Genomic DNA, 27,257 nt, shown 5'->3' with positions numbered 1-27,257 from the left:
TAACTTAAGACTCTCCATGAAACGCAGCCCAGGTTTAACGAAAAAACTTAAGTTTTGTCTTAGTATAATACTCATTTCAGTCTACCATATAGATCAACGACTCACAGTTTTTACCCTGTTGAGTGGCATTTTCTTCTCAAATGGAATTGAAATAATTGTTTATATAGTGCTTTGGTAAAAAGAGTTTTAGAGAATGAAACGTATTTGAGTCATTAATAAGAGACTCAAGTTATGACTCAGCTTACTTTTTGCATATTGGAATTTGGTAAAACTATTGAGAAGCCTAAACAAAGTCACTATATGAAAGAATCAGAATGGATAACTTAACCAGTGTACTCATACGAGTCAAAAAATTTTGTTTTGTTTTTTTTTCTCGAGAAACCGGTGCTTAAACCGAATTTAATGTCGCTCAATTTGAATACGTGTACAGTATCATGTTTTGAATGTTGCTTTTCAATTTATCATTTTTATTATCTATTTATGCCCCAAATAAACATTTTTGTCCGGATCCAGAAGAACAAATAAGCTATTCTAATCCAAATGCATTATTGTGAGGTATTTAAGTACCATTGTCCCGTTAGGTATCACTCTGTAGAAATTTTTGTTTTATGTTTTAAGTGATGATTTACAATATATTGTGGGTGCTTCATTTCCTTTGCCGGGCGACTTGTTGACGGACCATACGTGCCCCCATTGTATTTAATAGTTAGGTGTACACCTAGAATAATACTAAAAATGGTAAATTTTGTAAGATTTTCCCGTTTGATATCGCTCTGACAGTATAATTTTGCGCTCCATGTTTCAAAATATTGTTGCAATAGCATGTATGCCCAATGAATTTCAATTGTTTCAGAAAATTAAGCTATATAATGAGTTCAAATGTAATATATTCGTATCTTAGTGTTCCAGAAAAAATCAAGTTTTATGATTAAGATGAAAAATATCGATCAGGTCTCTATAAGTTGATTAAAATTCTTTGCATGGAATGTGAATATTAGTTACGTTGTTACGCTTCGCCCATTTAACCTTCCAATTGAAATACAGATAAAGAGTTTTTATCCGTTTGACTTAAGAAAATGATGATACGCACGTGCGTTTGTGCGTATGCTAAGCTACGGGCCAGACGTCTCTAGTCATCGTACAGAACATTAATATTGATCTTCTACAGTATATATGTTTAAACAGAACTTGCAAAATATGTAAAAATATGTAAAATATGCATATATACACACTATGCAAGTCACTACATTCGTATGTATACACACTATGCAAGTCAATACAGCATTATGTATACACACTATGTAAGACAATACATCATTATGTATACACACTATGCAATGTATACACACCGTTCAAGTCAGTTCATTCGTATGTACTGTCCTAGGATGATAATTTGGTCTTAACGGTACATGGGAAAGTCCAAAAACGGGGTTATCTGGATTATTATCCGATATCGTAAAAGTAAACACTTACATATACTATATAGGATTATTCTTACAGTATCGTTTGTGTATTACAGTTTTGGCTCTGTCGGTAGATCGAAATTATTGTAATTTTTAGTGTTTTGTACTCATAGGTTCGAACCCCACGTAGTGCCATTTTATAGCCACATATTTTTCTTCTTGCTCTGTTTTTATCATTATAATAACTCATTTATTTTTCGTTTTCTTTTTTGTTTTCTTCTTATAATATACATTTTATAGTATATATTTATTTATTTTTATTTCTATTCTTTTTTCTTTTTGTATTTTTTAATCGAAGTGTAATAAAATGTTCGATCTCATGTTCATGTGTGTGTATGAAAAAACCGGTCAAACTTGTTTTCTGATCAATTGACTGTTCAGAGGTGAAAAAAATGTGTCGTACCAGTAGTCGAACTGTAGTAGATAAAACACATTACTGACACGGTTGCTCTACCTACTGCGCTAACAAGACATATGATAACATGTAGTTTTATTTTCATTTTTAAAGGTTGTGGCATTGATCTGCCTAACCTATTTTTCGCATTGTTATTGGCCTTTGTTATGTAAACAAAGGCTCAAGTTATCATCCTAGGACAGTATACAATCACTAAATTCGTATGTACATACACAAATTGCAAGTCAATACATCATTATGTATACACACTATGCAATGTATACACACTATGCAGGTCACTCTATTGTATGTATACATACTATGCAGGTCACTCCATTGTATGTATACACACTATGCAAGTCACTTCATTCGTATGTATACACACTTGCAAGTCAATACATTCGTATGTATACACACTATGCAAGTCACTCCATTTGTTGTACACACCTTATGCAAGTCACTAAATTCGTATGTATACACAATACGTCGCTTGAAAAACGTTTTGTTCTAAGTGCCAATTTGTTGTTTTTGAGAAAAAAGCCTGTAAAGATTTAGTATAGCATAACTTTTTTTATTTAATGTTGGATTTTGAAAATTTAAAAACTACTTAACGTGATGTCGAGAGAACATCTCAATATCGTTAAAGATATGTGGATTTTAATATTTCCTTGCTGAACAGTCCTTGTAACTTTTTTCAAAAATTGTTAAAACCAGAGTGTTCAATGTGACTTAGAACATTATGTCTTTTAAGTTAAATTGATTTATATCATATAAAACAGTATGTTTTATCTTTAAAAGGCTACCAAAAATGCTCTCGGCTAATAATATTATTATCCCTTTGACACTACACTATTTCTTTAGACCATATGTAATCTAACTTCATGAAATATATGACATTTTTTCGAAATCTTATTAAAATCCCTAAATCCATTACATTTATTAAATTTGACATTTAAAACAGATAATTTTAAACAAATAAAAGATAAATACCCACATAATTTTTTTGTAGACATTTTATCTATTTTTATAACTTTGGCCACATTCAAAGTGAAAAGAAAGTTATAGCCGCAAACGCAGGGCTGGGAATCAAAAACTGGCGTCGTATCCTACAAAAATGTTAAACAAACGCCCAGCCATCTTGGAAAACGAAAAACGTATGTTTTTGTTTATAACTCTTTTTTGTTGGAAATGACTGAAAACCAGATATATATATTAACACGCTACACTATTTTCCGCTTCGTTCGGAAAATATGTTGCTTGCACAACTATTTTGTAAAACAAAAGTTATAGCGAACTTGCAACTCGAAGCGGGGCAGAATTTTTATGAAAATGTCTGGATACGACGCAGTTCATATTGCTTTATCTATCGTTTTTTCCTTCAAATCAATTATATACTCGTTTTCAGAGTTCACCATAAACTTCAAAACATAATATTGGATCATTTATTAAACTTTTCATTAAAAAGAGTTTTACGAAATGATACGACGCAGTTGAAAATAAAATATGATACGACGCAGTTGTATATTTTCCTTTTGCCCAGGCTGGCTTATTTGGTAAAAAGACCTATTTAATTATCATGTGCTAGGTATGCTAATAAGTCCAAACAAACATTTCTTTCTTTTTTTTTTTTTTTTTTCTTCCCAACCCACAACCTTTAAAGGTTTGTCTCCACAAGAGGGCAGGGTCATTCCCTTGGTTCCATAAAAATGGAAAATGTAAGAGTCAATTCAAATTAAGGCTGGCATTTTTTTTCCGGTCCATTTTTTACCTTTATTAATAAGCATCTTACAAATTTTTCCCAAAAAGAGCCTATATTCAAATGCAATAAATTTAGCCGTATAAGACTTATTTATGCGGGTTAATAATTCTTGCGAATTTATCGTTAAACATAAGGTTTTTTTTTTTTTAAAATTTGCTGCTTCAATAATTTCCAATATTCCAGTGTAACCTCTCATGGATCCTGTATTAATCAGGAATGACCTTTTTTAAAAAAAAAAAAAAAGAGATAAAGAATTACAAATTTTGAAAAGGTCTCTCGCTATCGGGAGAGAGCTATGCGCAAATTGCATGGCTTCCTTTGTTACTTATAATTAGCAATAATTTCCGTCAATTCCGTTATTACTTATGTCTTTTGCGTGCCGATTTTATTGTATTCATTTTCTTAATAATCGGTGAGGGGTGAGGACAGATGAGATTTATAATTTGAAACTGAACATTAAATATTTAATTAAAATTATATTATAAATGGTTAAGCTACAATATATTTTTGCAAGTAGGTTATGCGTTCCGTTTAGTCATTTTATGTTCAGCGCCGAGAACTTCACCGCTGATTTTGTCGTATTGCATTTCTTTATCGCCGTTGGGAAAGGTCTACGGAATGTATTTTTTAAATTTTCACTTAAGTATCATTCTTCTCCATCAAAAACTTTCAATTTTCAAAATCGAGTTACATATGATACAACTAAAAATTATTTTGTAAAGAATGTGTCCGTTTTGCAAAGGTATTTTTACGCTGTGCACCGATAAATTTGATACAGATATAGGCAGACATGATCTTTCAACAGTATTGAAGAAGTTTTCACAATATTGAACAGAAAATTTAGGTCAGATAATCGCACCGAATTTTCAACAGACTAGAGACATGACATCTTAACATACCTTCATACTAAAGTGTGATTTTTATTTGATAATGAATTGCCTGAAAACTTAAACAAAAGTTTTCAGAAAATGACTTCACAGAGGATACCCCCATTTTAAAATTTTAAAAAATTTTTTGTTATTTTCACCCCCGGGGAAAAAAGAAATTTAAATTTTTATTCTTTTTTATAATTAAATTAAAATAAAAAAAAAAAAAAAAAACCCCAGAAAAGGAACAAAAACCCCCGAAAAATTTTTTCAAACTTCCCCCTTTAAACAAATTTTTTTAAAAAAACCCAAACGACATTTTCCCCCCCCCGGCCCCCCCCCGGCCCCCCCCCGGTTAAATTCCCAAAACCAAACCCTTAACTTAAAATTTGCTGTTCCCCGAAAAACCAAACCGGGGGACTTTTTATTTTTTCCCCTGGGGGAAAACCTATCGCTACGTTTTCCCCCCAAAAGGGGTCGGGGTTTTCCCCTTCCCGGTGCCCCCTTTTCCCCTTGTTTGCCCCCTTTGGGCGCTCCCAAAAAGGGCCCTTTCAGCCCCTTTTTTCCCTTTTTTTCCTGTTGGGGGTTTTCCCCCGGAAAAACCCCCCGCGGTTCCTTTCCCCGCCCTGCGCCCCCTTTTCCCCTTGGGTTGTTTGCCAAAAGGGGTTCCCAATTTTTGGTTTCTCCTTTTTTTTTGCGTGGGGTTTTTTGGCCCCTGGTTGTTTTTCCCGGTTTTCTGCCCCTTTGGTCCCCTTTTTCCTGTTTTTGGGTTTCCCCTTTCCCCCCCTGTCCCTTTCCCCAAATCCCCTTTTTTTTAAAAAATTTTTTGGTTGTTCCCCCCTTTTTTCCCCCGTTTTGGTAAACCTCGAAAAAAAATTTTAATTTGATTTGGGAAAAAAAAAGTGTCCCCCTTTAACCTGGGGTCGTTCCCCCTTTTAATAAAAAATTTTCCTGCCCCGTTGGGGTTTTTCCCCGGTTTCCCTTCTTTTGTTTTTTTTGGCCCCCCTTTAACACAACAAAAGCGGTTGGTTTTAAAAAACCCCTTCGGTTTTTTCCCCGCCCTTTCCCCCCGGTTTAAAAAAAACCCCTACGTTTTTCCCGGTTCCCCAAAAATTTTTGGGGGCGCTTTTTCCCCTTTTTGTGGTTTGTTTCCCGCCCTGAAAGGGAAAGCCCCTTTTTCACCTTTGCTCCCTGGCGGGGGTTTTCCCCCGTTTTTTTTTAATGAAAATTAAAAAGATGGTAAAACCCAAAAATTTTCCTTCCAAATTTAATAAAATTAGAATTATTTTTTTAAAATGCTCTTTAACATTCTGTTTTGTTGGTAAGAAGTTCTCTTTAATTTAAAGGGTTATTTTTTAAAAAAATTTTGGTTTTAAAATTTAAAATAGGAATAAAAAACAAAAATTTTAATGGGAAAATCCCCTTAAAGGTAAAGCAGGCTTTGTTTTTACATTTAAAAAATGTCTTATTAAAAAAGATTGTTGGGTGTACAAAAAAATTACAAAAAAATTTTAATTTTCATTTAGAAAAATTCAACAATAAATTACAAGACCCAAAATAATACGTATAAGAAAATTTTTTTTCTTTCTTTCTGTCTTTGGTATAAAAATTGTTTACCTTTTTAAAAGCAATCTCTCTGTAATTATTAAAAATTAACCCGATTGAAAACATTCTTTATTACTTAGTTTATAATTGTAAACGTATAATATTATAAAATTTTCTTAAAGGCCTTGTTTGTTCCCAGGAAATTTGCTTTAATCTTAAAATCTCTCCAAAGCCCCTTTATTTGGAGTTTCTGTTTATGGTTTTTTCCAAAAATTCCACATTGGGGTCAGTAAACCCTAAACCCATCTTTATGCCTTTTTGTTTCATATTGGCAATGGGTACAGTCAATTTTTTTTAACTAATATGTTGTGTGTTATAAAGATAAATAGTTGGTTTCTGAGACCAAATGTACCTTGATTGTTAAAGAAAACGTTTAAAACATATAAACAAATTTTGCTTTTTTTACCGAATTTATTTGATGTAATTGTATGATCACAGTTGTTTCTATCCGAAAATACACATCCAAAATTACTTTCAAATCATGATCATTTTTTTGCTTGTTGTTTTAATTTACATGCAGTAATAAATTACAGAACTTAATATTAAAAATGTCAATGATTGGAGCTAATAACATGAATACATAAGTATCATTCAATACAGTATATTAGTAATAATATAATAAATAAAACAACAAAAACCATCTAACTCAAATGTTTCGTACAACACTGGCGGGTTTGTTCTTGGCTATTCACGTGATTTGATGCTATGTTTGATACGATCATGAGCCGGCTCGCCACGGCGAGCCGGTATTACGTTAGGGATTTTTACTGAGAAACAACCTAAAACTCTGAATCTATCCAAAAATGTAATCGAAGCTTGGCTTCCAGCTTTCTACTAAATTAATCTATCTTGGACTGGAATCCAAAATTATTTAGGCCAATCAAGTTTAACCTTACATAGCGTCAAAAAACCTTCAATTTTTCACGCCATTTTTTTTTAAAAGGGCAGCAAAGTATTGCTTTGAGCGCAAAGATATAATGATGATTAATATAATGATGATTAAAAAATGTTTGTTTTTCATGAATTCTTTTCCATAAATAATTTACACTGACTTTTGATTAAAGCGATTTCACCTGTTTTTCTGTAGTAAAGCTTTCGTTTGATAAATAAAACATTAAGTGTATATTCTGGTTCTGTGCATTTTTTTTTTTTCCGGTCCATTTTTTTTCTTTCGGGTATTTAGGATGGGGGAAATCACGGGGATCAGGGACCCGGGACGCCCGGGATCCGGGGATATATATATATAGTATTAGATATATAGGAAAAGCGAATACATTATATTTTTGTTGATTATTGTCGTTTAATTTTATATACAGGAGATGATCATTTACCAAGCCCTCTTACAAATATAATTCCCTTTTATGCTCACTATGAAGCAAGTTGTGCTCTGGTGAGCATAAACCAGGAATTGGGATCACTATTTATCTGTTGTCCCTAATGTGTAATTTTTTGCTTCTCTTTAAATGATATATCTGAAAATCAAAGCACACAAACAACACTACAGGAGTCCTCTTTCATAGTTTGTTTAATATTGTTCTATACACTAGGTCAATGACACCTCTTATATAGAAATACATACGCACACCTTTAATTACTTATTAAATGCCCTTCAACCTTAAAATAATTTGGCATGTATGGTATTGGGCCTTGGGTTTACCACTCTTAAAATTTTTTCAATGTATCTAATCAAAACGATTTTTATACCAAAAATAAAGTGGAACTTAAATTTTTTTTAAAAATGCTTGGGGAAAAATATGTGTAAGTTTTTTTATTAAACTTAAATTTGGCCTCCGTTTAAAATTTTGGGGGTTTATAATAACCAATCCCTTTTTGGAGAACTTGTACAAACTTTTGTTTTGTAAACTCATTCCAAATATTTAAAAAAACATATTTAAACTTAATTTTCGTATAAGAGACTCCCTTTTCCTAAAAATTTTTGGTAAAATGTCAAAGGCCATATTTTTAAATGTGCATAGAAAAGGGGGACTTCATTCTATCTTTTTTCTTTTCCTTTCCCCCCAAATAAAACTCATATTCCCTCTTTGTTAAAACTGAGATAACTGACTTCCATAACTTTATATGTCACTTAAAGATTTTTTATCTTGATGTTCGCTGAAGTCTCTTCAGCTACCAGAACTGTCATTTTTTACATTTTTACATTTAAACACACCCCTGGAAAACAATTACGAAGCGAGTCGCTACTAGCTTTTTTAAAAGCTAACCTTTGTTTTGGATTTAGAACAGTATGTTGCATATATCCCACAGGTCACGTGATATTATCGATGATATGATTGTTCAATAAGTTTAGAACAGTCTATTTTATCAAGACATAGTAAAATTTTTGGATGCTTTCGTTGTAATTTATTTATAAAGCTCTGAAGCACTAATATAACAAAATTGCCAAGGAGAAAAAAAGGAAAAATTAGAACAAGTCCATTACGGACAAAATTGTGTATTTAACTTGTTTTTGGAAAATTTTTGAGATAGAACATTACAGTTTTTTCAAGCGACGAATATGCAAGTCACTCAATTCGTATGTATACACACTATGCAAGTCACTCCATTTGTTGTATACACACTATGCAAAGTCACTACATTTGTTGTATACACACTATGCAAGTAACTCAATTCGTATGTTTACACACTATGCAAGTCACTCCATTTTGTTGTAAACACACTATGCAAGTCACTACATTTGTTGTATACACACTATGCAAGTCACTACATTCGTATGTATAACACACTATGCAAGTCACTACATTCGTATTTACACACACTATGCAATTTACTACATTCAAATGTATTTATAAAAACACAATGCAATTCAAAATAAAATAAAACGGAATTTTTGAAAGGGAGTCAGAGGTAATGAAGCCTGCATATCAGGCAAGTCAAAACATCATTATATAACACATATGCCTAGCTCTAGACACATCGTACAAGACATATTATTATGCATGCACTTCTCGTACAAAAAAGGGACGAATTCGGCCTCTTGTCTGAGACGTACATGAAATCAGAGATGTCCGGCCGGAAGCTTGACAGATTTACAAATATTTTGCTAATAATTTTGTGATAGTCAGTTATAATAATATGCTGATTGGTGCACTCTAATTATCCCTGCAACACTTGAGATGTTTGACCACTCAGCACCCAAAAATCATGAGTAGACTAAGCGTAACAATTTTTATTACAGAACATGTTTTATTAACTGATCATAATGATAGTACTACGAACATAACATAATGACGGTATCAGACAATAGTTTATGTTCAACACTTTAGTCTTACCATAATGACCTCAGCACCGATCGAAAGCATATCATTGAAAATGAAAATATTGAAACTTCACCAACCTCAAGTCAATGCGCGACTTGAATGAGACTGTCAATGGTTCATGAAGTGACGGTGATGTTACCAGAATGTTTATATTTCTTAATGTTGTACCAATACCTGTCAATTTCTGGAAGTCAATAATAGATACAGGTAATGCAATCATTTATTGATCATGATCAATTCTTCGTTAACACTTGTGATATGTTAATGTGCCCTACAAATTGCACAATTTAGCTGCGTCGCGAAGGGCGGCGACGTCGCACCCACAAAGACTGTCCGGGAATTATCGTCTTCTGATAATCAACTTAACTAAACATGACTTTGTTTCCAGATTTTATACTTCACAACAGCAGGTGTCAAGTGCTGTGTGGCAGCTGTAAAAAGGTGCCCCATACTTCAATTCAGGGTCGTTACATTTTTCTGGTCCTTCGGGATCATTGATTCCATCACTATTAAGTGTTGAGAATTGAGTACCGCTAAAGCTGGTGCTAGGGGGGCATGAGGGACGTTGTTGCCTCATGTACCGACTCAATCGGGCCTAGTCTGCAATTCTCTTGTAATTTTGTTTTGGTTAATGCTTCCGAGGGATCACGTTGTTTTCAGATTTTTATACTTCACAACAGCAGGTGTCAAGTGCTGTGTGGCAGCTGTAAAAAATTGCCCCGTACTTCACTTCAGGGTTGTTACATTTATTTGGTCCTTCGGGAACATTGATTCCAGCACTATAAAGTGTTGAGAATTGAGTACCTCTCAAGCCGGTGCTAGGGGGCGTGAGGGATGTTGCACGTATTCAGTATCCCTCATGTACACACTCAATGGGACCGAGTCTGCAATTCCCTTGTTATTTTGTTGTGGTTAATGCTTCCGAGGGATCACTTTGTTTCCAGATTTTTAACATGTTATTATATTTTTTAATGAAATTTTGCAAATCACTTGAATATGGAGCACGTTTGATGTCATCTTGTTATACTGTTATAAAGTTATAACGAATACTAGATAACTCGACTATTTGGAATGATCAAAAGACATAAATAATAGATCTATTGTAACAATAATCCTGGGCATCTGTTCTCCCAGATGTTTGCTTTGAATTAAAAAAAAATATGGTATCACACTAACTTTCTGGTCCCTGATATTCTGACAGCCATTCGATTATCATTTTCCATTTAATCTATTGATTACTTCTTATACTTGCGAAGAAAAGCCAATGAAATTCGGTGAACATCACAAAGACCTTCTTATAACTTGGACGTTTTATTCCATACTTATAACGCAATTAAAACTGACAGCTTATTTTAATGATTTATGTCCCATTACTTTATCATACGTTTCATTATCCCACCCGAATGTTCCAAAATATGTAAATCAAGGCTCATAAAGTTCTAAACGGGCAACTTGGCCTCAAGAGTGTTCACAAGGTTTTTCAAAGACTGTCTGTAGCTGTCGAAAGTAAGAGCCCACATGACCTGGATTCAAACTGAACATAGATTTTACGGAGACAACTTTTCCTGAAGTTTCCAAATATTAATGTGGACTCTAAAGTGTTCAAAGTTTTTTTTTTCTATAATTGGCCCTTGTGATCTAGTTTTTTTTACCCATATGACCGAGATGCTAACTTGACAAAGATTCTTTTTGACCATGTTTCATGAAGAAAGCTTAGTGTTCATAAGGTTTTTCTAATATTTGGCCTAGTGGCCAAGTTTTTGAGCCCACGTGACCAGTTTCGAATATGGCCTACATTTTTAAGAGACAAACATCTTACAAACTATTAAACATAAAAAGGTCGATATTTTTATCCATATTTTTACGCGCACGAGCGAAAATATTCATTCACTGGTTATATGTAGGCATTTTCATTGTGATTCAAACGTGTGTGTGTTAATGTAGTGATTCTCGTACTGTTTTTTGGATATGTGTATGTAGCGGATTGCATGGTAAAAAATGAATATATTTAAATACATTAATTTAGAAAAAAATAATACACCGTTCAATAAAGCAAAGCATTTCATACAATATTTCCAAACATGAAGTCTTTGGCACAACTAGAACTAGTGGTAGTGGGTTTGCGGGCAAAAATGAAGTGAATTCACTTCCCACAATATACACGTATGTGTGCGTGTGTGTGTGTGTATTTGTCTCTTTATTATTTGTTTAGGCACAAGTCCCCACAACAAATTCTAGTTAAGGGTCAAGTCACCAATCTGGCATAACTTTTCACAAATGAAACATTTAATCTCTGGCCGAATTCAAATCAAAGGTGATGAGGACCTCAGGATTCCAGTTTATAAATTACTACCTTTTCCACAAAGGCCCTTTATATCTTTAAACAAGAGGGCCATGATGGCCCTAGATCGCTCACCTGAATTATCAAACTCATCCAAACAATTACCTAGACAAGCATTCTGACCAAGTCTCATGACAGGTGAGTCAAAAATGTGACCACTACAGTGTTAACAAGGATTATCCATATTTGAGCAGTGCGACCTAGTTTTTTACCCAGGTGACACATATTCAAACTTGACCTAGAAATCATCAAAACAAACTTTCAGACCAATTTCCAGGATACTTGGATCAAAACAGTAGCAACTAGAGTGTTAACAAGATTTTTCTATTTTTAGCTCCGGTGACCTAGTTTCACATGCGATTTCGAACTCATCCAAGCAATTACCTAGACAAGCATTCTGACCAAGTTTGATGATAATGGAGTCGAAAATGTGACCACTAGAATGTTAACAAGGTTTTTTCCATATTTGGGCGGTGTGACCTAGTTTTTCATCCAAGATGACCCATGTTCGATCTTGACTTAGAAATCATCAAAAAAACTTTCAGACCAATTAACAGAATATTTGGATCACAAACAGTAGCCACTAGAGTGTTAACAAGATTTTTCTATTTTTAGCTCCTGTGACCTAGTTTTTCATCCGAGATGTCCCATGTTCGATTTATTCCCAGCAATGACCTAGACAAGTTTCCTGACCAGTTTGATGACAATTGAGTCAAAATTGTGACCACTAGAGTGTTAACAAGGTTTTTCTATTTTTAGCTCCTGTGACCTAGTTTTTCATCCGAGATGACCCATGTTCGAACTCATCCGAGTTATTACCTAGACAAGCATCTTGATCAAGTTTGATGATGATTGATGCAAAAATGTGACCGCTAAAGTGTTAACAAGGTTTTTCTATTTTTAGCTCCGGTGACCTACTTTTTCATCCGAGATGACCCATGTTCGAACTCATCCAAGCTATCAACTAGATAAGCATCCTGACCAAGTTTGATGATGATTGATGCAAAAATGTGACCGCTAGAGTGTTAACAAGGTTTTTCTATTTATAGCTCGGTGACCTAGTTTTTCATCCGAGATGACCCATATTCGAACTCATCCGAGCTATTATCTAAACAAGCATCCTGACAAGTTTGATGATGATTGGGTCAAAAATGTGACCACTAGAGTGGTCACAAGGTTTTTCTATTTTTAGCTCCTGTGACCTAGTTTTTCATCAGAGATGACCCATGTTCGAACTCATCCAAGCAATTGACTAGACAAGCATTCTGACCAAGTTTGATGATGATTGGTTCAAAAATGTGACCACTAGAGTGTTCACAAGGTTTTTCTATTTATAGCTCCTGTGACCTACTTTTTCATCCGAGATGACCCATGTTCGAACTCATCCGAGCTATTACCTAGACAAACATCCTGACCAAGTTTGATTAAGATTGGGTCAAAAATGTGACCTCTAGAGTGTTCACAAGGTTTTTCTATTTTTAGCTCTTGTGACCTAGTTTTTCATCTGAGATGACCCATGTTCGAACTCATCCGAGCTTTCAACTAGATAAGCATCCTGACCAAGTTTGATGATGATTGAGGCAAAAATGCGACCGCTAGAGTGTTCACAAGCAATTGTGGACGGCCGGACGGACGACGGACATTCATCGATCCTAAAAGCTCACCCTGAGCAAGCTCAGGTGAGCTAAAAACTACATGTAAATTACATAGTATTTTGTCCATATAATCTAATGGAATTTAAAGTCATAATGACACTGCTTAAGTCATATGGCAACTTTCCATCTGTAATGATGATAGAAGATCTCTGGTGCATCTATGTACATTATTCTTAGGCTGAGCAGAACAGTGAATCTTGTGTTTGTTTATATGTTTGTTTTGATGGATTTTAAGTGACATCAACATTGCACAGATCATATGGTGACTTTCCAGTTTTTCTAGGGGAGGAAGACTTCAGGTACAGTTTCTTTTGGAGGACGAATTTCAATTTAGCGGAGGATTACGAGTCACAGTTCAGAACTTTTCACTATTTAGGGAAGATATGTGTAAGCGACTTGATAGTTTAAATCAGTAGAGCTACAGAACGGTATTCCCAGACTGCACATTTTTTCTCACCCTGCAATGAGTATTTCAAGAACAAGTGGGCAGCTGAGTAGAACCACTAACGTTCTATACTATAAACTTGCTGGATAGCTACTTTACAAAAGAGTACAAAGTCTAAGTTGGGATGTAAACCCAAATTAGGAGAAAGCACACAATTTGAAGAAGGCAACCTTTATCATTCAGCCACAGAGACCATTTGCATGCATGATCAGTATCATACAATAAAGAATCATACAAAAAGCCAGGCTAATAAGGTGTGTCAAAGGACATTTATTTACTTATTCATTACTTTTTTGACATATTTTGTCAAAATGTAACTTCCATTCATACTTTGAGCTGTACTCCTTTTTATAGTACTTGTCCAATGGTTTTTTTGATTGCACACTGAACATTTATTCCTGAGTAATGATCAACAGAGATGTGTCAAAACTGTTAAAAATTCTTTAACATGATCTCTTACCTTTGGACCAATGCAAGTTTTCCTACAATCTGTTGAACATCTTTGAAATAAACATGTACTTCTGGGTGGCCCTTTCAATTTCTTAATAGTCCTCATAACAAGGTCACATGCTGTAAATAAAAAAGGTAAAGATTTGTACAGTGAAAGTTGAGAAAAGTCGGACCGAGGGTTTTGTCCGGTTTTTTCAGCAGTCCGTTATTCTCAATGTCCCCTTCAGCTGTTCAGGATCATATAAACCGAGCAATGACTTACAAAGGATGCTGTTTTGTCCCATTATTGCATATAAATACAATAAAATTTTGGATTTAAACAAACAGCTGTTGCCTCATAGCGATAAGGTCCGATTACACCCACATGTTTACATTTGGGTAATGGATAATGATTTAATGAACATACATGTAGTTTACTTTGTTTGTTAATAATAATGCCCCAATTGTAAATATTGCCTATTCCATATTTGTCAAATAAAGATTTTTAAAGTAGGTCTCGGCAAATTTTCACTATCTTTAATTAATTTAAATTTGTCACTTATAGACAGCTCTCGTCAACTGATTTTAACTGATCAATTCCTCGTGCATTTTGACATATATATAAAACGGTTACAATTATACCTTAAAAGAAATTAAACTGTGAAATGAGACATAATTTACAAATCAAACAATCATTGTTCTGTTACCGCTCAGTTAGTGTATTAGACACAACCAAGTGATAAGTACAGAAGGTTATTCACACCTTCGTCGTCCGGTATTGTCAGGGTAATTGTTTATATAATTGACTTTGTAGTCCCCTATCAACCGTCCGATATTCGTTTTTTACAGATTCCTGTATTGTCAATGTTTAATACAATAGTTTAAAGAAGGGAAAATTTGGGACTGAATTATTCGTCCGGTATTTAGAGAGTTCCAATTTTCTGAGCGTCCGGTTTTCTCAAATTTCACTGTATTACACCACTATTTCATTAAAGGCACATTTTGCCTCAGAAATGAATAAACTTTTCCTCTAGAAGGAGTGCACATAGGTTATTTTTTCTTACATTTAAATAATTGGTTTTTAGAGCATGTTAGATGCTTATCACCTGAAGAAAGTAGAACTGAATGTGAAATTATTTGTCATAAAAGAAGCCAAATGTAAACAAAGTAGTACTTGACTTCCATAAAAACCCTTTATCTGTCACATTGCCTAATTGCAACAAAAGCAGAAGATGGTTCAGGTAATTAGCAAATGAGTAGTGTTTTGGAATTTATAACAATGCATCAAAAATAAAAATTTTGAGAAGTGAAAATAAAAACATTTCTTAGGCATAATGGGCCTTTAATGATCTATACCTGTAGGAGGTATAGAACTGGTTAAAGAAGATCTAGGGTTTCCCTTCAGGCATAATTTCAGTTTATAGCAGACAGCAGACAACAACCAACCTAGATAACTAGCTAACATGAGAAAAATTCATTATCCTTTGAAGAATTCTAACCCAAAGCAGTGACTCTGAGTCATAAAGCGTAATCCCTCGGCAATCTATAAAACCGCAAGTCAACTTGTGTAACAGAAATGCACAACTTAAAAATCATTTTGGAAATGTACATAATTAGTTGCATATATTTCAATGATAGGATTATCAAATTGAGCAGTAAACAGTATATAGTCTACACCTACTAAGACAGACCAGTAAGAATACTGTTATACCAGTACTGTATTCCTAGAAATGTTCGCGGATACAATATTTCGCGTTTTTCACAACGTCGGCATTTTCGCGGAGACAAACTTTCACGGATATGTAGTAACCGCCAATTCCGCGAATGTTAAGTCGCTACGGCCTAAATTACAGCTTTTGGAGGCTACGTTTTTGATGCATGACTTTGCCTGTTGGGTGCTTTTAATTACAGTCGAGACTGCCTAAGCGACCCCCTGATTTAAACGACTCCCTGTCTTATCCGACCTTGTTTCAGTACTCCCCAACGTTTTTTCCTATATAAATGGTCTGAATTAAACGACTCCCTGTCATATGTGACAAGCGACCCTAATTGTCAGGTCCCAATGCAATGTTTGGTCTGATTTAAACGACTTTCACACCTTTTAATTGTCCGTTCAATCAGATAAATAATTAATACCTATTATAACACCCAGAGGGCCAAAATAATTAAGTCCAATTATAATCCAGTAGCAAACAAAGTCTACACACCTCTATCTCAATTACACAGTTGACATGTATACATGCAGGTATCAAGTGACGTAGCGTCTGTTTATGGGAAGCATGACGCAATCGATGTGTGTGTAATGTACATTATGGCCCGAGTAAACTGGTTAAGACTTGTGTTAGATTTTTTTTTTAATTATAGAGTGCCCACGGAAGATTTTTTAGGCAGCATATTTTTTTTTATTTACCTTTCTATGACTGCATAATCAATACGGAAAAAATATTGATACTAAACCAGAAAAAGCTTTGGATATGGATATGTTGAAAGATCTTGTAACACAATTTTTCATGGTTTTATTTCATAAATATGATGCTCAAATTAAGATTTGTCAATATTGTAAGTTCAAATAAGCATTATTTATAAAGATATCACCCAATTTAACATTTCATATAAATAAAGGCCATTAAAGGGAGGTAATTAGAACTTTATTTTAACTCTAAGTTAAATTTTCCAATAAGTAATCAATGCATGTAATTTATTGATTAAATATAATGTGCACAAATATTTTCAGTACACATCTTACATATTCTTTGATGTTTGAAAATTGTTTTATTTGCATAATTATATCCATATATATTTTTTTTGCAAGTGTGGTATACACTCTGTAACAATATCAATCACAAAACATAAAGGATCTTTAAGTCACAATTGTATATAGACAGCTAGATGATACTTAAATTTAATTTTCTTTGAGACTGTATTTAGAGACTCCCTGTCATATGTGACCTTTTTCTGAAGGTCCCTTGGAAAGTCACATATGACAGTCTCGACTGTATTTTATTTTTGTGGTAATTCGCGCCTAAAGCGCAACGTTACTCGATACATTTTCATCTATTGACTAGTTGAACAAGGACTGTTGTTCCGTGAACACTTTCATATTTCCTTACCTTTTTTCATTATGTTATTAAGTAAGATTTAGTCAGACCCGTTAGCTTTTATTCTCATTTGAATCCTAACAGACTATATCTTCAAAATGTCGATATGTATTTCTTTACACATTATCGGACTGTACATCGCTTTCATTATATAATAACAACATAACAGCTGTTTATCAATGTAGCACTTTATCGCTTTTGTACTTTTTATAAAGGATTACACCTACTCCAAGCAAATAAAATCCAAGTCATTCAATGTTTGCAAACTGTAAATGCGTTTGTCAACGCTGTGACTAGCAAATAACGTCAATAAGCATGATAATTACTAATAATTGATATTTTCTTTTTCAGCGTGCAAACTAGTATCAATAACATACATATTATGTTCATGTTTAATTATTCTTTACACATTTCTATAGCACCTGCGTTTATATGTTTTTTTGTGTAAGTAGATTATAATAAATATTCTGCACTTTTTATATTATATTTGGCTGAAGCTAGAAATGTTCGCGGATTTGTTATCAGGGCTCTCGTTAGCATTTTGAGACTGGGGCCAGGGTCAATGCATGGGGGGAATTTTGCATGATTTTCAAATATTTTTCATCCAAAGGGGAATTTCCACAGAAGAAAATTAATTCAGAAAAAAAAAACAGAAAACAGTGAATGTAAGATTCAGTTAACAAATAAACATCATTAAGCTGCTTTCATGAAATATTTCTGTTATTTTTTGTGGTACGACTTGAAATTGTGCGACATGTTGGAATGCTAAAACCCGTTCGGAATGTTTTATTTATATATACATACTAATTTCCGATTGCCGTTCGCGAAATACTTACTAATTTCCGAAGCCGTACGTGGAATATCCATTCCACAATCGGCGTTTTCTATGCCCGTTAAAAATTAATTTCAAGGGATTTCAAGGGGGATTTTTTTCGGATTTAGGGGGAAAAAAAACACACTTTTTTGGTGGGAGAATATGGGCAGATTGTCAGTGTCTATTCTAGGAGGGGGATGGGGTGATTCACTCATATTTTTGAAAATTCCCCCCTATTTTTTCAGAGGCAGGGGGGAAAATTTACATAGAGAAAGAAGGAAAAAGATCAACAAATGTAATAAATTCTCACCTTTCGATAAAAATCCCCTGTTTTTCAAATCCTAGAATAGACACTAAATTGTTACCTTCATATTGTTCAGTACTGACCTGTTTACCCCCAGGAAAATGGATATGACATATTCAAAAATAATCATCATAAAAAAAAATACTCATCCTCAGACCTGGGGCCAGTACAAATTATGACCTCCTTGCTAAGCTAAGCTTGAATGCCATTTAACCTGTTATGCCCTTTAATGAACAATATGTATTGCTGACATGGTTTGATCAAACAAATTTCAAGCCCTTAGTGATGTGGATAACCCTCAGTACTTACTTAACGTTTTCATGGGCACTCTGTCTCATAAGTACAAACTAAACACACTTGTGTAGAACTTCCAATGCTAACTTAACAAATTCTTGGGCACTTGAGTAGAATCATTCAGTGCTTACTCAACTCAAGAATGGGCATTTTGGTTGAACCACTAGTGCTCGCTCACACTCATGGGGACAAGTGCTTACTCCACACATGCACGGGCACTCGAGGAGTATCACACTGCTTCCACAACACATATATAAAAACTTTAGTTTCGATTAACCACCAGTGTTACCTGCAGTGTTACCTGGATAACTTTCTGATTATGAATTTTTTTTTTAACTCACAATAATGAACAGCAACTCAAAGCAATCTCAGGCTACTACAAAAATCTAACTGTTATGAGTAAGAAAGTAATTCAGCATCTTAATTAGTGACTGTGACCCTTTACACACAATAATAATCTTACCTGTTTTATTAGATGGATTCTGCTGAAGCAGGTAAAGCATTTCATGATCCTTGATTGTATATAATGCATACAGTTTGCTGTCAACATGGATCTCCTGTTAAAAAATATTTTAAAATGTTGAAATACTTGTATTTGACATGAGAACTGGATACCTTTCATTGTATATAATTATAAAGAGTATGGCATGTTGTATCTGATAAGACTATACAGTGTTCAGACTAGACAAGCTCTAAAACAATAAACTCATGTGCTACAAAGGTTAAAATTTACAGCCTATTACAGTTTTTGTCAAAAAATCTACATGAAAGTTATGACTTACCCGTAAAAGTACGCCATCTGAATAGTCCCAAACAATAATCTTTTGATCCAAAGAACAGGAGACAAGCTGGAAAATCAAAAAAGAAATATGACATTTCTTAGGACTTAGGTCTTGTACAACTATAAAGCTCATAAAGATACCAAAAATTGTGAAAAGGATTCAGAATTACAGAGTATTCTCATCTTTTTTCCCAAATATGAATTTATACCCCAACATATACGGAATATTATGTTGTAGAAGCTTTCTGAGGCTTTGTATTTTTCTACGAGCAGCGGTGGAAAATTGATATCTCGCGAGACCGAAGGTCGAGCGAGATATCAATTTTCCAACGTTGCGAGTAGAAAAATACACAGTCTCAGAAAGCTACTATAAAATAATTTTCCTTTTATTATATACCTTTTCGTTTTATTCAGAAAATGAAATGTAGTTGTCAAGAAAAAAATTCATGACTGGCGGATGAATACGTAATTCTTGCAAACCGGCCACGCCTTAAATAATTTTGGTTCCCGTTTCAAAATGCAACGTTATACAAAGCTAAGATCGGAACCAACGTCAAAAATAGTCCGGCACTTCCATATATGGTACCGTATTTGTCACTAACATAATACGGAAATTTCTATCTGTTGAAGCGTATTTGCGCTTCAATATTTGCGTGTATTTTAGGGAGAAAATTTATAGGTATATAATAAATGACTTTATACCCCACATATGACTTTATACCCCAACATATGACTTTATACCCCACATATGAATTTATACCCCTACATTTGACTTTATACCCCAACAAATGAATATATATCTCTGAGTCTCCACATATGACTTTATACCCTGACATATAACTTTGTTCCCACACATATAAACAGGTTTGTTATGTATTTAATATGTAACAAATATGTAAAAGGGTAATAAGCATGATTTTTAAATGCTCAATTAAACAGAACAACTATCAGTCAATCATTGACTTATCAGTGCATCATGCAACAATCTGATCATATAATACTACACATGTAGTTTCCTTTGGCAACTAAAGAACTGCACTGATAAGTCAAAGGATATGGACTTCACTGAGGTTTTTTGAAGTGAAAGGACTTAAAATATTTTTTTCGAGAAACTGTGTACATTTTGATGTCCATTGTATGTAGGTCTGGACTGTCACTAATAACTTGTGTGCAAAACTTCAGATCATTCCCTCAATCCGTTTTCCAGAAATTACCATTTTTCTAGTGCAAAATGAACAAAACATGAAAGCATTGCATTGCTTTGTTCTTAAACCAGGCTAAAAATCATGCAAAAATCAATTTTTCAATATCATTTTGAGTGTATTCCTTTATATTCTTTCCCAGATTACCGGTATTCGATTATAAGTGCTTCTCTTTATTTATGCAAGAACTTCATATATATATATATTATGTTATTTTGGCACTTTAGCCTCAGTGGAGCTCCTTTAATTTAAATGAAATTTACATTAAAGGTTTTTGTTATAAGTTACCTGGAGTTTGTTAAGAGGATGTATGACAATGCCTGTGACATAGTTCCTGTGTCCACGTAACTCACGTACACATTCCCCACTTGAGATACTGAAAACTTTAATTACTGATCCAGAGCACACAAACAGCCACCTAAAAAAATGCAAATCTAAACAATTTTCTAACTGATCTGCTGAATATAAATGGAAACATTGCTTTCAAATGGTTTTATGACAGAAATCACCTAAATGTTACACAAAATCACTTACTTTACATGTATTTATAAAATTTACTAACCAAACCCACAAAATTCTTGTCCATTACAAGTTAATGTGCAAGAAGAAAATAATTTAATTTGACAGTTGAGAAATTACATTCTTTTCAAAAATCAATAAATTGTAGTTTTAATAAAATTGATTTTCTGACTTTTTTATTTAGTACCAAAGAAATAAAAAAGTATATAAACACTTGAGTATTGAAACCATGTCAGCAAAGATGTTCCAGTAATGAGTATATACATTATGATCAGGGGGCATTTGCATCGTGAAAATTAGCCCTAAAATGCCATTATTTGTGAAATACATAAACGAAACATGTGATCTACAATAAAACAAAACCAAACAAACAACTTACCGCCGGAAACAGATTTTTAAAATGTTTTATTACATCTGGAAACAACTTATTTCTGAGATTTTTAAAATGTTTTATTACATCTGGAAACAACTTATTTCTGAATGTGAAAATGAAAGTTGAAATCAGCATCCATTGGCTATCATGTGACCGATTTGAAATGGATTATTGCCTTGGTTGATTTAAATATGAAGCTGACCTGGGACACAGTATCGTCTAATCAAACGGCGTCTTACAACCAGAGCCGAGTATGTATAATGGCTTCAAAAAAATATTTTAACAGAAGAGCAATCAAAAGAACTGAATGTTTGCTATAATAATTGATTGGTTTTTGAACAATTTCCAGCAGTAAGTTGTTTCTTTGGTTTTGTTTTATTGATTTATTGCTGGTTGGTACAATGACCTGGTTTGAAATTGCATTTTTACATGTAGAAAATCAAAAGGGGACAGGTTACAAGGTCGTGTCCTATCTAGCAAAAATAGATCTCTAATTATTTTTCTATTAATAAACAAGTTCAAAGAATACCAGTCCATTTATATGGAATTTATAAAACTTGGTTGGTTAAATAATTGCAGACATTGTCTACACTTAACAGGAAACAAGATGACAACGATATGATAATAGTCGCGCTTGTTCATTATTTTCATCCAACCTATTTTTTCTTTCTTCAGTCTTTCAAAAAATACATTTGTCCTTATATTCCTGGAAGATATTGTTAGTGTATTGAGATACTTTCCTGCTATATTGATACATTGCAGGGCCTTTTCACTAGTTTTGGGGAAGGCGCCCTAGCCGGGGAAAAATGCGCGGTTTCCATACTTTTAGGGGAAAATCATATTTTCCACTGGCAGTTTAACCATTATTACTATAAATAAAGACTTATTTAAATCACACATTTGGGGGAAATATCATAATAAATTTGCATATTTTCCTCCAAACACACCTATTTTAGGAGCTTTCTGCCCAACATAAGTAATTATTAAAGCGATTTTTTACAGATCAATTTATTGCCACTTTATATTTGCCCAAGAATACATTGACTCATCTTTCCTAATGATAGAAAATTTACTTAAGACATGCGAGGGTTCTTGATTCAATTCAGAGGGAACATTATTATCAGTTCCCACCGTATCACTACTTCTAGCACTGTTGTGCCAGACTCGCTATTTCCCACACTTTGGCATGTTGTGCTACTCGGACACATGAATTTGCAAGTGAATACATGTATTGGATTCTCTTGCACTTACAGGAATGTCAACAATTTGAATTTGTCCAATTTTTCATAAACAATTACAAATGTCACTCAATCGTATTTTCTTCTTGTTTACATTTGCGACATCGTAAATCGGTCGCCAAATTGTCGTAAAAAATCACGTGTGCAGCAGGGTTTTTCGCATGTTGCTTTTAGAAAGTTGCAAACTCACACCGAGGCTGTGAGTAAACATCAATTGTATTGAATCAAGGTATCCCTGTAGTGGGTAATTGAATAATTAGCTTTCATTGGACAAAAACAATGATCAATTTTTAAACAAGAAAGTTTGTTTACAAATTTTTTTCTTCGATATAACATTTCTCTGAAAGGGAAAATCTTCGCAAGAAGGGGAATTTTAGACTGTTTTTCTGGGGGGGAAAAGGTAGTATGTTGGCTTGGGGAAGTAGCCGAATACCGGCTACAGCAAAGAAGGGTAAAAAGGCTCTGCATCGGGAGGTGAAATATGTATTGCATCACGATATATTAAAATTTGTAATTTCATAACGATGCATACGTAACATTGAGGACAGGGCAGATTGCTATGCATCGATGAATCGTTTACATCTCTAGTCATTTATCTGCAATTTGATATATAGCTTTACATGATTTACATAAAAATGACTTTGCAATTTTGTCTTATACTGGACAAGTGGCATTCTGCCGATTTGGCAAGTTCAACCCCTTGTCTATATCTTATACATTGTATAATTTTTGTACAGTATACTGTGTTCCTCTTAGTTCAGGGTACTTAACGCTTTGAAGCAAGAAAGAAAACAACACATAAAACTTGTGGTACAAGATTTGTCATAAGCTGTAACATATAGGTATTTTCTGCTGTATGACACAAGGAAACAACAATTTATTTATATATTTAGTCAAAATCAGTTTAAATGAGCCAGACATAGACCATTTGTCGGCCATTTTGAAAACATTATGTCATCATTGAAATCACGGTAATGGTGTTTATTTCATTTTATTTCATGTTTCAGTTAAAATTTCTATAATTAATACGGGGAAGTCAAAGACCGGGCCCGCGAAGCGGGTCCGGGCTTTGGCTTGCCTGGCTATAGACTACTACACGTGTATATTTAAAAGAAAATCAAATAAAAAACAATTAAAAAACATATAGAATTCCATACCTATCAACGAAATTTTCAGTGTCAGTTCTAGTCGGGCGGCGCCATTTACAATGTAACTCAATGATAATAGGCAGGGTATTCCGATAACGTACCAAATCTCAACTTTTTGGATAAATAATAATCGTCGAGTGTTCCGAGTGAAAACGGAAGCAGTGCATGTAATACCGAATGACACCTTTAAAACGGAAGGAATGAAAGGAATATTTTAACGACTTCCCCGTTCATAGGCTTTGCCTAATTTCATATTAATTTATGTTATTTAGCGTAATTTTAAATATTAAAAGTATCTTAACACTGTAACTCAAAATTTATTTTTTCAACAAACAAGAACATTTAGAAAATGTTGATTGTTTCAGATGTATGCAGACTATTGTTGTTTTTTGCAGAAGTTTGTAAAATGTTGTTCTGTTTTACGTAAAAATCTATAGATTTAAAATATTTTACACAAAAATTTTGTTGTTAAGGTTTTTGAATAAAATATGTCAATTATGACGAATTTTAACACTGGTCACATGAAAATATGTCATAACCGTGAAAAAAGTGATTACGCGGAATTAGTGATGTTAAGTATATATATATTTTTCTAGAATTACTTTTTTACACTTATAATCCCAACACTGTGCTAGGTCTCTGTGCCTCTAACAATCTAACCCTAACCAAACCCTACTGTAGAAGTAATCTGTAATATCTGTGTTTGATAAACATAGATATTGAAGAAATAATAGATGTATTGGGTAAAATTTAAAAATAGGTGCAGTCTAGCCAAAAACCTGAAAACTTAAAATTGGAACATGGCTGTATGCCTTATTTATAAAATCCTGAAAGACAACCACAAACAACAAAATGTATGTGTATATGAACTTACTTTTCGTCTAAAGAAAACACAGGTTTCGTCTTCACTAAGCTTGCTCCAGATTTGAGAGGAAAATACACTTTAACAGGGTTGTGATCCATGTGTCTCATGGGCGCAGCCATTTTGAAATGTTTCCCGACGCATGCGCATCAAGGTCTATTGTACTTCCGGCAACAACTGATTTCTAACTAATTTCGTAAAATTTGGTGCAAGATGCCTTCTGTATCAACAGAAACGAAGCAAAGAATAAGCACAGTTATGTCAGTGGCCAAGACAACATTTAGATATGGATTTATTCCATATGTTCTTTATTTAGGTGCGTAAATCTTAATTGTCATACATTTTCGCGAGACACATGCAAGTTTTAATCATGCCCTTGAATGTATAATAGGTGGTTTGTCAAAACAAATACTAAAGTAAGCTTTTAAAATTATTTATTCATTGAGTTATCCAGATGTCAAAATGAAAAAAGTAAATGTATATCCATTCTAATATAAAAATAAAACCTTGTCCAAAGTTATTTTGAAAAAATTTACTAAATGTTTTCCATTTTATAAAATATCCATAATTTTACATGTATTTCCATCAATACTGGAGTAGTATTAGTATAAGTTTATCTATGCTCTGCACCAGAATTAACCATCTGTCAGAGATACATTTGCATCCATGCCGGTCCACTCTAGTAGTAGCCCAACAAATAGTGCTTAAGGGCTGTTTATTATATACACAATGGTCACCCTGTAAAGACAGACATCTATGTAACATCAGTTTGTAAAATAGGTCAGTCGAAATATTGAGACTACTCTAGTAGTCGCATCAGTTAAGCCTTTAACAGTGTTTAATGCCTTCAATTGTAGCCTATTATTCATTCATTGATGAAAGTAGTTAACAATAATATCCAGGGCATCAAGTTTCTTCACAAGAAAGTAATATGTTAATAAAAGAAATCTAAATTAAAAACATAATATATACATGTAATTTTTTTCTGTAAACATGATACCTGAGAGAAAATAGTTATCTGTCTATTAATCTGTAATTGACTTGCAATAAATGTACATAATATGTTTTGACATTCACATTGTCCTTGTTAACTTCTGTAATTTTGGTAATAATATGTGTTTGTATTCACGTTTTCTGTTGTTGTTTTTTTTAAATAAAAATCCAGTTTTATTTATATTGTCCACTTGATATTAAATTTATATAAGTAATGAATGAAATTTTAAATTAAAAGAAAAAGTTTAAAGGATTTAGATCTACAAAAGTTTGAAGATGGGTTTGAAAAATTTGTATTATAACACGTGGTGAATCATTATTTAACTGTAGTGAATCGTTATTACTCTGTGGTGAATTGTAATATGACTCGTTGGTGAAATGTTACATTACTGTTTATAGACATGGTACATGTATTTAGGCAATGGTAGACTGTACGTTATTTATATTTTGTTCAAAATTGATTAATATACAGTTTAAGATATTTTTAAGATTTGTTTTTTAAACATGCAGTTGAATAATTTAATGTACGATAAACCACAGATTTAAGGCTTTACACATTAGACATTCTTCTTTTTTTATATTGCTACATGTATAATGTATAATTGGTTTATAGATAATTAACATGTTAAGGCTTGCCCAAAGTACATATGTAAAATATACGAAGCTCATACTTTTAATACTCTGACTTACCCAAACTTTGGTAAGGTTTTGGAAAAGCGGAGAAAATTACCAAGGGTTTACCTTGTGGATACCTGCCATGTCAATGCAGTGTTTTTTTTACCCTGAATAGTTCAAATAAGTTCTGATCAAGTTTTCTTCACAAGTTTAATATATGATAGATATTTTTGAAACTAAAAAGGAAACAAAATAAGAATCCAAAAGTCTAAATGTAAAAAGAGTCAAGTTAAAACCAGAAAAACTAAGTTGCTTTAATGATTAGCCTGCTGGAGCTAACTGATTCCATCCATGTAAATTTCAGTCAGTGCAGACCAAGATTAGTCAACACATTGGTGCCACCTGTGCATGGTCTGCACTGTTTGCTATTTAGTCAGTTTATATTTTCCCCAAAGATAATGAATGATTGTGTCCAGATTGAAATGTAGAGGAGTCCATTAACCTTTTCCCTTATATAAGCGTGTTTCGACGGCTTTTTGCCCCCCCTTTTTGAGGCCTCAAACAGTGAAAAAATGCCCTATTTAGGCCCCAAACACTGTTTTTCGTTTGAGAAATGTTGTTAAAAAAAACTACCACTTTTTCGGCGCTGTCCCCCATCCAAATATTACATCAGGGGGTTGCCATAAGGGGGATGTGCCCCTTCGCCAAGAAAATTTTGGACATGTGACAGGCTAAAAATGGCCTCAGGTCGATCTTAGGGTAACTAGTAACCGACGCTGAA

The 27,257-nt window shown here is 33.6% G+C and overlaps 1 protein-coding gene across 1 annotated transcript; it reads right to left on the bottom strand.

The window, feature by feature from the left end:
* Positions 1-14,215: 14,215 nt before the first annotated feature.
* LOC132730751 (WD repeat-containing protein 75-like) lies at positions 14,216-25,183 on the bottom strand. The gene is made up of 5 exons (XM_060716740.1): positions 24,881-25,183; positions 21,017-21,146; positions 19,528-19,593; positions 19,209-19,302; positions 14,216-14,376 (listed from the first exon to the last, which is right to left on the bottom strand). Exons 1-5 carry the CDS (start codon positions 24,988-24,990, stop codon positions 14,216-14,218), a joined length of 561 nt encoding a protein of 186 aa, XP_060572723.1. The 5' UTR covers positions 24,991-25,183.
* Positions 25,184-27,257: the final 2,074 nt, after the last annotated feature.

The sequence above is a fragment of the Ruditapes philippinarum genome, unplaced genomic scaffold (genome assembly GCF_026571515.1).
Source record: "Ruditapes philippinarum isolate M1 unplaced genomic scaffold, ASM2657151v2 ctg4131_1_1_1_1, whole genome shotgun sequence".
In the NCBI taxonomy this organism is placed as follows: domain Eukaryota; kingdom Metazoa; phylum Mollusca; class Bivalvia; order Venerida; family Veneridae; genus Ruditapes; species Ruditapes philippinarum.
This window is presented reverse-complemented; position numbering and strand designations above follow the sequence as displayed.

Excerpts from the sequence above, each read along its gene's own strand:
- LOC132730751 (XM_060716740.1), bottom strand. The coding sequence starts at position 24,990 with ATGGCTGCGCCCATGAGACACATGGATCACAACCCTGTTAAAGTGTAT. Across the intron at positions 19,594-21,016 it reads ATCCTCTTAACAAACTCCAG|CTTGTCTCCTGTTCTTTGGA; the intron begins GTAACTTATAAC and ends TTGATTTTCCAG. Across the intron at positions 14,377-19,208 it reads GAATCCATCTAATAAAACAG|CATGTGACCTTGTTATGAGG; the intron begins GTAAGATTATTA and ends TTTTATTTACAG.